This window comes from Mycteria americana, chromosome 1, assembly GCF_035582795.1.
Source record: "Mycteria americana isolate JAX WOST 10 ecotype Jacksonville Zoo and Gardens chromosome 1, USCA_MyAme_1.0, whole genome shotgun sequence".
NCBI classification, from domain to species: domain Eukaryota; kingdom Metazoa; phylum Chordata; class Aves; order Ciconiiformes; family Ciconiidae; genus Mycteria; species Mycteria americana.
The window spans coordinates 188,250,474-188,264,399 of record NC_134365.1 but is presented as its reverse complement, the minus strand read 5'-3'; the positions used below and the strand labels follow the sequence as shown (position 1 = coordinate 188,264,399).

General features: G+C 38.8%; 1 protein-coding gene across 5 annotated transcripts in view; it reads left to right on the top strand.

The window, feature by feature from the left end:
• VWA8 (von Willebrand factor A domain containing 8) overlaps positions 1-13,926 on the top strand; it is a 195,783-nt gene that overhangs the window by 59,897 nt on the left and 121,960 nt on the right. For all 5 annotated transcript variants that reach the window (XM_075488851.1, XM_075488840.1, XM_075488830.1 and 2 more), the window contains exons 15-18: positions 5,339-5,507; positions 5,856-5,933; positions 9,207-9,322; positions 10,230-10,336. In XM_075488851.1, the coding sequence (XP_075344966.1) occupies positions 5,339-5,507; positions 5,856-5,933; positions 9,207-9,322; positions 10,230-10,336 (470 nt within the window). The remainder of the gene's footprint in view (positions 1-5,338; positions 5,508-5,855; positions 5,934-9,206; positions 9,323-10,229; positions 10,337-13,926) is intronic.

Below are 13,926 nucleotides of genomic sequence, written 5' to 3'. Positions count from 1 at the left end.
AAAAGGAGTATTTCTGAAGGACTAGAATTTGAAAGAAAGAAGCCAAAAGCTTCATTAGGAAATCATTAGATTAGGAGAGGGCAAGGCCATCTTCAGGATTTCAGAAGAAGTGATAGCTGGAGACCGGAAGGCAACTGTGATAGAGAAGAACTGTTACCTTACTGTCGTATGTCAGAGAAAGTGAGAACACGGAGTACATACTTCTTTCCCACCCCCCCAGTTCAGGTCAGCTTTGCTGTGCATGACTGTTCTTGATTGTAGTGACTGTTTGTAGTATAGTTTGCAGTTTCTGTCTTCTGTGCTACTTCTAATCATTCATAAATACAAAATAACTCACTGTTACTCTCTGTTACCTTAATTTAAGACTCAGTAATGAGGCGGCCAGATGCCATTATAAGTTACATAAATACAAATATGTCTTTCATAATGGAAAAGAACAACTGATAATGCTTTTTAGTAGACTACTTGGACTCAGTACTTTGTGAATGGAATTTTAAAACAGAATTTCCATTTAAATCCATTTTAGAGTAAAGGAGTACTATTATTAACCAATGAGCCAAAACTTCTGTAAACATTTTTTTTTTTTTTTAGTCTGTGTTTGTAAAAGGATTTAACACACCTAAAGATTTTTCCCATTTTTAAGAAGAGAAAAATTTGAGATATTAATGGAGAAGTTTTAGGGGATCCCTTCCTCAGACAAGCAAGATATATTTTGTACTAAGCTTTCATGCTCCTATATGAAAATATTTGATAGTAAACAAAAATATGAATATTTTTTCACAGTTTTAGTGCCTCTAATTGTTAGTGCTTCAATAGTAATAATACGGATATGTGCAGTAGATAGAAAGGAGATTACTGCACAATCCGTAACTTAATTTCCAACCCTGATAAGTCAAGAGGGGTTTTTTTTTTAAATAAAGGGATAGTATTTCAGATCACACTATGGTCTAAAGAAGTCACATGCCTCTGTATATGAATGTAAACAGTATTACAGTAGAGAATGTGAGTGTGCTTGAACCATTGGATGGCAGTGTTATTAGCAGTGCTGGACAAAGAGGAAAGTATTGTTTGGTTTTCAGGTTGTTCTCAAGTTTTGCAGGTTAAAACACTGTTATTATAAATTATATTTTTGGACAACTTCATTTAAAAGTTTTATGACCTGTGTAAGAGCTGATAAAATATATTCTTATTTTAAATTGTGTTAATTATTGTTATTGAGTTATATGTTTGCTATTATTTCATTACATTTCTACATCTGTCATGTCTACTAGCATTTTTCTGAGAAGGGCTTCAGACTTGTGGGTGCAATAGCTCTGTCAGGACTGACAAGTGCAAACAGTACGTTTGCAGTTGTGAGATTTTTGGGATACTCCTTGGCCTGCTGAAAGCCTATAAGCTACAAGGTAACTAGCAGTGAGCACAGAGTACTTTTTCCTGTATTCATTCTTGAGCCAGTTTTGCTGAGGAGTTAAGTTAGCAAACAGTCACAGTAAGATGACATTCACTCATTTGAGGAAACTAACTATTTTTGTTTATGAGTTTGAGGAGAAGAAAAAAGAAAGCTGCCCTTGAGAAACTGACAGATGGTCCTTAAAGATCTTTTACATAGAAGGAAATTATAGCTGCTGATTCCTTATTCATTTAATGATTATATGATTCATTTTCCTGAACAGGTTCAGAGATTAAGAGAAAGAGTGTTCAAGTACTGTGCATATCCAAGATTTCTGCATAGAATTTCTTTTGTAATCATCCATTACTTCACTGAGACAGATGCTGTAAAGGTAGCACACAGCCTTTACAAGATGAGCAGTGAAGTGTTGTTTTGTCTTATGATGCAGTATTTTAACCTGTTTGGGTGGATATCCCCCCCCACAACACATGCACACACACACAGAGGTGATAAGTCCTTGGTGTGGTGAGCAGAAAGGCAGCTATTATAGGAAAATCTAGAAGTAGGTATAGAATAGGATTGTTCAAAAGCTAAAAGAATCACTCATAATGCGTGGGTGGTTTTAATGCCCTGCAGACAGTGGATTATTTTCCATGCGATTAGGTTGAAAGGGAACGCACAGTAGACGAGACAAATATAAAATGTGGCAGGGACTGAATTTAGCAAGCAATAAAAGTTTTTAATTGCTTACTATTGCTAATGTTCTAGCTTTTACTTCATTTTTTGTTGTGGGTTTTTTTTTTTCTAGTTTAGTGACTTTTCAGATAAAGTAATCTGTTAATTTTAGACAGTGGTGAAATTTAAGAAAAACGGCAAGAAAACAACAATAGGTTATTGTGGTCCTAGTATTATAACAATTCCCAACTTATAAAATTTAATAGAAAATGAGATTTATTAAATCATGTTACAGGAAGAGATAACCAAAAATAGTTTGGTTTTGCAAGTTGGTATTAGGAATGCCACTCTACATTTTTGTTTGTTTGTTTTAGGAAAAGCTTCAATTGCTCAGAATCATGAGTCAATAACAAGAAAATCTTTCCCTAAAATCACCCTGAACAGCCTGTGTTCTGATATTCCTTTCGAGGGCAGTGGCAGTAATCCTTGGTTGGAATTAAACACTGATGTCAAAAGAAGGACACGCATATTATTAGCAGAGTGCTCTGCTACCTGTGTTGTCAGTAAACATTTAATAGAGACAAGGAGAGAGAGTCTTTGTATTAATCAACTAACACCAAATCTTCCCACTGTGTTTGAGGCTCATTAATTTAAAAGGTGTCAAGTTTTTAACAAGATACACTTACTTGGCCTTCATCTGCAAAGAACACAAGATGTCAAGGATTTCTTTTTTATAAAATATAGCTCCATGTAGGAGCTCCATATTATATTCCTTTAGAGACTTGATCTGTAATACGATGGAACAACTTTAAAGCTCTTCACTTGCGCTGATGGAAGCTGGGAACTTTCAGAGCATTGCAGGATTGAGTCATTTGTGGCATTTGTTTTAATAATACACGTAGCTTGACATTTTCAACATAGCAAACATCAGTCCAAACAATAGGCTTTTGAAGTAGCCAAATAGTTTTATTCATGTTTACAAACTGGAAACCTACAGCAGTGATGTTGTGATATGTCCAAGTCTAGAGACTACGTCAGTGACTTTTAACTGGTATCACCAAGTTAGCTTGCCCTGACTTTGCATCTCCCCTCCTCCCACTTTTCCCCATGCTCTCCCTGGCTGTCCCCACCATGCCCTTCGAGTTAGGCAGTGACGTGACGAGAAACAAGGGAAAGTTGTCTGCTTCTTGTGTTCTTTTATGGTATTGCAGAGAGACCAGAAGTGGTCCTTCAAATTTGGTGGATTTCTGGAGGAGGGTGGTTTTTCTTCTTAGTGATGGGGGGGTGAGGTGAGTCTGGAAGTATATGTATTTATCCTATCTAGGAAACGTTTTCTTCTATAATAAGGTTGGCTAATGTTCCCTGACCTTCTTTTATGCTTAGTGACAGTGACATTCCCATTGGTTCCTCTTTCATGTGATGTTTTCAGACATCTATTTCTATTTTTATCAATCAGGGAGTAGCTTCTAGGCTTATGACTTTCAGCTGAGAATAACTCATGCCACCCCCTGTGTTTGCTTTGATACAAGAGGCTATTTGCTATAATCACTCTGTTGTATCACAGGTTTATTGTGGTGATGAAGAGATGAGCCAACTATGCAGTAGATTTGTTAATTTATGTTTAATGGTCATAGTCTGTCTTCAGATTTTCTTGCTTGTGCCATTGTTTCCCCCCTCAGTTTAACCGGGAAGAATACTTGCCTCCAAGTGTTCTGATTTCAAATGTAGTATTTTATATGGAAAATGACATGATAACAGGCGTATCTAGCAATATGAGCTGTCTAATTAAATTTCATTTGCTTTTTCCAAATTAATGTCTCCTATTTTAATAAGAGTACTGTGAAATTAATTGTTGAAAACAGGCCCTCCTTGCACAATCTGACTGCCTTTTGTATCTGACTTGTTAACTCTCTATTATTTCTGCTGCTTCTAGAGATCATGCAATTGTGCTGATTGATGAGTACCAATGAATTCTGAGTCCAAAGAGATGATAATATTACATAGATAAGGGAGACAAAAGATGTGAAGAAGGCAAAGATACCAAAACACGAGGCAGTGGTCTTCTACTGCCCTACCACATGCATCTAAAAGTTGTATATTTAAGTTTGTGTTGGTAATCTCCCATTATCTTCAGTGGAATCAAATAGGCAGGTGTCTAAGAGGCTTAGTCACCAAATCCTGTAGTGTGAACTAGGGGAGACTGACTGATGGTAGCAGGTCAGTTCCATAAAGATTTAAAAAATAATAATAAAAGAACCTTTTACAACCATGAACGCTGCATGTGTTGCCACAGGAGGTTGTGGAGGCAGATAGGATGAAGAAGTTCAGAAAGGGATTAGACAAATTTGTGAGTAAACACACATTAAAGCAAATAGAGATCTACCCTCCAATGTCTTTGAAGGTATGATTGTGGGTGCTGGGAGAGTATGAGGGGGACAGACTACTGGTAGTGGCTAGGCTTATGTGCTTTCCCCAGGGAGTATCTCCAGCTGTTGTAATCAGAGACAGAACATGTAGCGAGATGGGTAGATTGACGGACCCAGCAGGGCGTTTCTGAAGTTCTTGTAAGTCTTAATCTGCCGTTGGAGGGACCTGTCTCCCCACGCTGACTCTAAAGTGAGCCAAGGGTGAAGTGACTGGTTTGGTCTTTGAAGTACAACCTCCAGGAATACTATTAAGGTAGGCATATTAATCCCACCCCGACAGTCTAGGTGATTTTCCAAGGGCCACAAAGAGCATCAGTAAGGGGAATGTTCCTAAACTGTTGCTAAATCCAGCTCTTCGTGGTATCTAGGCCAATCTCTACAGTTGTCATCCTTTCTGTCAGCCTAATTGAGTAAAAGAGGTTACTCATTACTGCAGCTCCAGTGGATCCTGTTCTCTCCCTGATTTGCCTGTGAGACATCCTGCTTTAGGTAAAGCACTTGTAAAAGTCCATCAGATGAGTGAGATGTGTCCATTTCAAACATACAACGCAGTAGACTGTAGCTTAGTTGCTGGTATTTGTTCATCTTGAGGAATGCAGGTCCTGTTGCAGATGAGGAAACTTGGGTACCCTTCTGAGCATAAAAAACCCTGTAAATTTATAAAATTGCAAGTCACATTATGCAGTCTTTGTCTTTTTTTTGTAAATAAAGTTGCATTGCAAATGATCTGAATAGGCTGTGATCTGATTCAGTACAATAATTTAATTTTTTTTTCATTTATTGTAAAAATTAAATTTGATATTCACTGCTTAAGCCAGGTAATGCATTTTTAAACTCTTTTTTGCAGGTCTATCTTTCCTATCCATCCTTCTTTCAGAATAGTGGTCTTAGCAGAACCTCCTGTCATTGGAAGTAGTACCCAACAATGGCTGGGTCCAGAGTTTCTGACGCTGTTTCTTTTTCATAATGTTCGATCTTTAAGCAAGAGTGAAGAAACTGAAGTTATTAAAGAAATGGTAAGTACGTTCAATATTTTAGGCACTTACTGACTATTGCTTACTGAACATGATTATTTACTACATAAAAAATATTTGCTACTTCAGTGTAGCATAAATGAGTCTTCATTTTCAAAGCTTATCAAAGTAGCATATCTGCTTGTCTTTTAAGGGTATTGATATAAATTAGCATTCTTATTGTGATATTAAATGATGCTGTAATAGAAAAATGCTCTTTGTCAAAACTGTATTCCTTTTTGGTTGACATAAAGCAACTGCAGCAACTGTATGCTCGTTGCATCTGGGTGTAGCTGTGTATGGAACTTGCATATCTTGCAGTAAGATTAATACTGTTTTTCTTTCGAGCAGATTCCAAATGCACCTAGTGTTGCTGTGGAGCAGTTGTTGTCATTAACACACAAGCTTCGGCAGACAAATGACGCCACGGTGAGCCCTTTTTTTTTCCTTTTTTAAATTTACTTTCTCCTACTGTGACTGTTTGTTTTAACAAAGGCTGGGTGAAGCATGCTAAGCTATAGTGTTATTTCAAAGGCTGCCTGATTGGAAAACGAGCCCCAGAAAATTATTGCTGGCAATTACTGCACCACATGCTGTAAACTTTTTTGATTTATGATGTACATTTTTAGAATCTGCATAAGTAAAGCATTTAGGAAATTGCCTGAATCCCAGAGAAGTCAGGCAGAACAGTACACGTGTTGTCGGTGGGTTTGGATACATGGCTCACAGTGAAACATGCTTGAGGTGGCTTTTGAATAGGTATGGATATAGTCATGCATGTCCAAATATTTTTTTATTACTTTGCTTTAGTCCTTGGAACTTTGATAGCTGAAATTATTGGGGCTTTTTGGGCAATGGGAACTATCTAGCCATTATAGAATGTCAATAGGCAACAGCAAAAATTCAGAAAGGGGAAAGCTCCAGAACTCCTGGCTGTATTACTGCTACAGGCTATTCTATTAAAGCAGTCTTGTCAAGAAAAATAAGTTCTGCTGACGTAGCAACCACAAAATTCTTTTAAAAGAAACAGTCAAATCATGGTGAAAAGAAAAAGAAATTATTGCTATGGCAACTAAAGCACTGGATGTTTTTAATGTAACTAAAATGTAAAACATTTTTAGTGCAACCCAGCAGTTTAACTGGTATACAAATGTAATCCATTCTCTGTAGTTTTCATGATTTTAACATGGGTAATAGTTTTTACAGTATTACTATTTAAGAAGCCGAGAGAGGCTGTTATGCTCTTCTGAGCTTAAAAAAATTTAGTAAAAAGGTTGACTTCTAGGTACACCTTTGGGACAGTGTTGGTGGTGTTAACTATTTAGCTTCCTAGACCTAATGTATAAATGTATTGGTTTTGACATACTTGGAAACATACCATGCTGGAAGAGAGCATTACAAAAATCCTTTCCAAATATGTGGATGTCTATAGCATTGTGAAATATCTAAATGAAGTAGATGATGTTGGATAAGAAGTGAGTCACAGTATGGATCAAGGGAGGATTCTTGTAGATCAGCAGTGACATGAGACATGTTGGGAGTAGCACACCTGTGCGGAGAGCTGAAATGTGTGCCTTAGGTATGTCAGGCTATTTATAGAGTTGCCCAAGTAATTAAGCCTCTGCAGAGATTATCCTGAAATATTAACTGTTGTTTAAAGTGATTTTTGTTAACAATAAAAGAATACCTGTAGACTATTCAGCCTGTGGGCGTTGTCTGCGTCATTGTAATTGTTTGCTTGATTTACAATAGAATCTAGAGACCACAATCAAGATCCTGTTGAATTAGATGCCTCATAGATATATATTACACAGACTGTCACTAGCCCAATTTTGCATTACAGTTGTTCAATATAAAATAAAATAAAAAAAAAAAAAACAGTTAAGAGAAAAGAGGAAATTTTGTTCCCAAAACTTTAACTGCCAGTTGCAAATATTCAGAAGATGTGATACAGCTTTTCCTCTATGGTCCTGTCCTCTGTGCTTATTTATTCCAGTGCAGGATCTGATGCTGTATATTATTTAGACTTTAAAATGCCCTTAGAGATTGGACTTATCAAGGTGGCACAATGTATGAAATAAACTCAGTTCCTATGCCCAGCTGCCGTTCTCCATCAGTGCAGTCCCACAGGTTGTGACTTAGGAGGATCGCTTACCTGCCAAAACTTACTCTACTTGGGAACATTTCAGCTGTTTAAGATACTTTTAGAAAGAGAATATTATCTCCAAAGGCAGCGAGGGTTCTGGCTAGTGAGAAGGGATAACAAGGATACAGCACTCGCCCCTCTCTCTTGCCCATGCTTCACACATGGCTGAGTAGGTCTTGAAATAACACTTGAAATGCCATCATTTATATCACAGTGTCATAATGCTGGGTGGTAAACAACGATGGTTTAGAAAATGCTTCACAATCTTCCATCAATGAAAGCAGGAGGAGCAGGAATAATAACCTTTGCAGTTAGCCCAATCTAATTCATTCTTGCTCATTGCTCAGAGCTATGCGAAAAAGTATTATCCTTTGCTTTCTCAGCCTTTGAGAAAAGTTTTGTGCAATTTCACATAACTGATTTTTTTTTTTTTTTAATATTAATGCCTGTTTGTCAAAACTGCAGTTTTCCAGGGCAAAGAATTGGTGTTAAGACATTTCTCATGCTTAAAAATTATTAAGGGGGGAAAAAAGGCTCTGAAATTCATGAAGTGTTGCTTTTCTCTTCTATTTTTTTCCCATGATGGCAAATTTCAGAATTTTTTTCCAATTGAAACAGCATAATTTATTAAAGATAATTGTAATGCAGTTAGAAATCATTTATATGAACCAAAACAAAACATTTTGAAATTGCCTAATTAAAATATTTCACTTGACCCAGGCAAAGCATGGCGTGACTTATCAGACCACACTCATTGTTGTGTATTTCCTGCTAAAATAAGGAACCTATTTGTATCAGATACCTTCATCCGGTAGATATAATTATAGAATGATTTCTTTCTCAGTCGTTATATCTCTCTTTAAATACATGGTCATTTGTTTTGGGTTTTTGTTTGTTTTTTAAATTTTGCTGTATTTGTTTGAGGTCTGCTTTCCCAGGCGTTGAATCATTTTTGTAACTCTTTGCTGAATCATGTCCAGGTTTTAGCATTTATTTTAACATGTGGACAACAGAAAAGGACGCAGTGTTCCAGTAACGGCCCGCCCAGAAGGCGTGTGCAGAGGTGATACAATCTCCTTACTGCTGCCCAGTGTTGTCTTGTTTATACATCCAAGAATCCTGCCAGACCCTTTTGCCAGAGCATTACATGTGGAGCTCATATTCAGTTTGTGAAGAGCAGATGATTTTTTAGGACATTGATCCTTTTACAGTGGCTAACCTCCTTGTTGATAATATTGTTTAGTGTTTGGTTTTATATAGCGAATAAAATTCAGTTATCAGCACATTTTTCTTCCTGTTGCTTATCAAGTGAAATCATAAGGCTAATCTTTAGATGACATCATGGTTTCCGTGGCAGTGAATTACTGCAACAAATACAGAATTACAAGCTTGCAGATTAAAAAGCACAAGGTAGGAGGCAGAAAGTACCTATGAATTAGAAGAAAAGTTGAAATAATTCCTTTTGGATTACTTTTTCCTCCTGACTTGTTCACTTTAAAACCCTGAGATCCAGTCCCAGAGATCAAATAATTAAACTACCTTGTATTTTTTGACAGGCACAGTCACTGGCTTCATCTTTATCTACTCGACAACTATTGCGAATTTGTCGTCGACTGTCACAACATCCAGATGAAAGCCTGTACTATGCTGTTAATAAAGCCTGCCTTTCCAGGTAAAAGTGCTAGTTTTGGTGGAAGTTCAAGAGCTTCTTGGTCAGTTGCTAACATGCAAGATAGCTTTTAATGCGTTTTAGTAGATGACACAATTGCTGTCTTGCTCCGTAAAGTCTGTCATTTCTTTATAAGTATTTCTGTGGTATTCTCAAACCTAGGATATAAGTAGGAATGACTTTGCACTCTTTTCTTAATCTTTATGAAGGTATTTCATCACGTTACATAAATTAGGTCATCATTATCAGTATTACTTCACTGTCTCAAAACACTCAAAGCAGAGTTATATTAATATCTAATGTGACTACGTGTTTGGTGAAGGCTTGGTTCCGGTTCTAAAAGCTGCATCTAGAAAAGTTATGAACATCTAGGTTTTTTGTTTGGTTGGGGTTTTTGTTGTTTTTTGTTGTTGTTGTTGTTTTTCCTCAAAAGAAAGCAAATTGTAATTATCAAAAGGTTTGGAAAACTGAAAGAGCCTAGGTCTGGACACCTCAGAGCTCCCTCTTTCTCTCAGTTCACTTGGACCCCAGGTTCCAGAGTCAAGAGAAAAGGTATTTCCGAAAAAACATTTTTTCTGTTGTAGCTCTTAATGGCAGTGGAATGAGGACATTACATACTTCAGTCCTAATCCATCCTACATTACAATCCTGTTGCAATACTTGATAACACTGAAGCCTTTTAAAATCAGCACAGAGCCACAAATGTAGTTCATTGCCTATGGAAGAAGCTCAATTTCTCTCCTTAGGGATAGGTGAAATGTTGAAGACCATTTGAATGCTAAAGGAATAGACATTCAGGGTTTGGAGGTCCAAGTAAAGCTTCATACTGATTTTATATTACAGAAAATACTGAAAACTTTTTTAAAAAAATCCTTAAAATACAACCTCTGTATTATTTTTCTTCATTTAGGTTTTTACCAAACCTTGCGAGATCAGCTTTACATAAAACTCTGCAGGATGCTCATATTGAGACAAGTCCAGATGACATGAAGAAAGTAGAGGAAAATGATTACACGTGTAAGTTTCTGCCATCTTTTGTCCTGCTCTTCATGAATGTTACTCAGATGGTTGAGTATATAAAGGTGTATTAATTATCCTCAAAGTTAAATGTAGTTTGCTCCAGTTATATCCCTTCAACTTTGTTCTATCAGAATGCAGTGCTGCTCTCAGTATGTTGATACTTTTGTATTGTCTGCTGTATTCCCTGTTCATGGAATTTTGTTCTCCATCATGTTTAAGTGTTTCCCAGTCTATAAGATCCATGGCCTCAGGTTTTCTTGGACTGCTTGCTTTTTTTTTTTCCCTCCCTCATCACTGATAACTACTCTTCTGTACAGTTACAGCCTTGGCTTGATCTTAAAAAACTATACAGCTGGTGAATGAGCCAACTAGGGAAGACGCTACACTGGACCTGTTGTTTGTGAACAGAGAAGGACTTGTGGGTGATGTGATGGTTGGAGGCTGTCTTGGGCATAGTGATCACAAAATGATAGTGTTTGATTCTTGGAGAAGTAAGGAGGGGTGTCAGCAGAACTGCTACCTTGGACTTCCAGAGGGCAGACTTTGGCCTGTTTAGGAGCCTGGTTGACAGAGTCCCTTGGGAGGCAGTCCTGAAGGGCAAAGGAGTCCAGGAAGGCTGGACATTCTTCAAGAAGGAAATCTTAAAGGTGCAGGAGCAGGCTGTCCCCATATGCCAAAAGATGAGCCGGTGGGGAAGCAGACCGGCCTGGCTGAAGAGAGAGCTTTGGCTGGAACTCAGGAAAAAAAGGCAAGTTTATGACCTTTGGAAGAAAGGGCAGGCAACTCAGGAGGACTACAAGGATGTCGTGAAGTTATGCAGGGAGAACTTAACCTGGCTGCTGCCGTAAAAGACAGTAAAAAACGTTTCTATAAATCCATTAGTGACAAGAGGAGAATCACCATCGTTTATTGGATGTGGGGGTAAACATAGTGACAAAGGATGAGGAAAAGGCTGAGGTGCTTAATGCCTTCTTTGCCTCAGTCTTTAATAGTAAGACCAGTTGTTCTCTGGGTACCCAGCCCCCTGAGCTGGAAGACAGGGATGGGGACCAGAATGAAGCCCTCATAATCCAAGGGGAAATGGTTAGTGACCTGCTACACCACTTAGACACACACAAGTCTATGGGGCTGGATGGGATCCACCCAAGGGTACTGAGGGAGCTGGCGGAAGTGCTCACCAAGCCACTTTCAATCCTTTATCAGCAGTCCTGCTTAACCAGGGAGGTCCCAGTTGACTGGAGGTTAGCAAATGTGACGCCCATCTACCGGAACAGCCAGAAGGAGGATCCAGGGAGCTACAGCCCTGTCAGTGACCTCAGTGCCAGGGAAGGTTATGGAGCAGACCATCTCGAGTGCCATCACACAGCATGTACAGGACAAGCAGGTGATCAGGCCCAGTCAGCATGGGTTTATGAAAGGCAGGTCCTGCTTGAGTAACCTGATCTCCTTCTATGACAAGGTGACCTGCCTAGTGGATGAGGGAAAGGCTGTGGATGTTGTCTGTCTAGACTTCAGTAAAGCCTTTGACACCATTTCCCACAGCATTCTCCTGGAGAAACTGGCTGCTCATGGCTTGGACGGGTGTACTCTTTGCTGGGTAAAGAACTGGCTGGATGGCTGGGCCCAAAGAGCTGTGGTGAATGGAGTTTACTCCAGTTGGCGGCCGGTCACAAGCGGTGTTCCCCAGGGCTCTGTGTTGGGGCCAGTTCTGTTTAACATCTTTATCAATGATCTGGACGAAGGGATTGAGTGCACCCTCAGTAAGTTTGCAGAAGACACCAACTTGTGCGGGAGTGTTGATCTGCTTGAGGGTAGGAAGGCTCTACAGAGGGACCTGGACAGGCTGGATTGATGGGCTGAGGCCAATTGTATGAGGTTCAACAAGGCTAAGTGCAAGGTCCTACACTTGGGTCATAATAACCCCACGTAACACTACAGGCTTGGGGAAGAGTGGCTGGAAAGCTGCCAGGCGGAAAAGGACCTAGAGGTGTTGGCTGATAGGTGGCTGAATATGAGCTGGCAGTGTGCCCAGGTGGCCAAGAAGGCCGACAGCATCCTGGCTTGTATCAGAAATAGTGTGGCCAGCAAGACTAGGGAAGTTATTGTCCCCCTGTAGTTGGCACTGGTGAGGCCACACCTCGAGTCCTGTGTTCAGTTTTGGGCCCCTCACTACAAGAAAGACATTGAGGTGCTGGAGTGTGTCCAGAGAAGGGCAACAAAGCTGGTGAAGGGTCTGGAGCAGAAGTCTTATGAGGAGCGGCTGAGGGAACTGGGGTTGTTTAGCCTGGAGAAAAGGAGGCTGAGGGGAGACCTTATTGCTCTCTTCAACTACCTGAAAGGAGGTTGTAGAGAGGTGGGGGTCGGTCTCTTCTCCCAAGTAGAAAGCCATAGGACAAGAGAAAATGGCCTCAAGTTGCGCCAAAGGAGGTTTAGATTGGATATTTCTTCACGGAAAGGGTTGTCAAGCACTGGAACAGGCTGCCCAGGGAAGTGGTTGAGTCACCATCCCTGAAGGTATGTAAAAGATGTGTAGATGTGGTGCTTAGGGACATGGTTTAGTGGTGGACTTGGCAGTGCTAGGTTAACGGTTGGACTTGATGATCTTAAAGGTCTTTTCCAACCTAAATGATCCTATGATTCTATGGTTAGTATTTCTCTGTTCTGGTTTTTTACCATCACTTCTTTCTCTCCACTGTCAAAATCAACGTTTTTCTCAATTAGACTGTTGTAAAAGTCTTGGGTTATGTTTTGCTTTCATTCTGGCACACTCTTCTTTGTTAGTTTCCCTTCTTTTTATTCTCTTTAAATTGCTGTGGTTGTTACATGTTGCCTTTATGGAGCAGGTCTTTGTTTCTTTACCTCATTGAACTTGCACTCATTTGCAGTAGCCTTCAGTGCTACGCATATATTTCTGCTTCTGACATTTTTCTCACTTATACTTTCTCATTCCTGCATGACCCCTGGTCTTCATGCTAACTGTATATCTTTTCATATCTTCTGTCAGGCAGCACACTTTGAGCAATTTGCCATTTTCTGTTCACTAAACTTTTCCTTTACTCTACTTCACCAGAGTTGTCTCTGCTGTCATTCTTCTGTAGGTTTATTCTCATTTTTGTGATGTATTTGACTTCTGTGTTTTTATTGTTAGATCTTTGCAGTAGTAAACATGTCTTTGGTTTTGATTAATATGGATTCTGTTCTTATAGTTTTATTTATGTTTATGTATATAGAAAAATATTTATGTAAACACAGATATATGAACATATCTATTATATACAGTATAATATATATGTGCAGCCATATGTGTGTGTATACACATACACATATGCAGCCATTCATGTATTATTATATCTGTATTTGCATTTTTCATATATATAAAACCTGCATATATAAAATAATTTGAACTCCTGCCAATTGTGTGATGCTACCTGCTTACCATTCTTTTTTTTATCTGGACACATCCCTTGAATTTTCTTCATGTTTCTCTGTTTCATGCCATAAAGATAGGATGATATAGAATAACAGGTGAACAACTAAAAACGTCTGTCTAGAAATTAGGCTATTTTCAGTTTTACACCATACCAGAT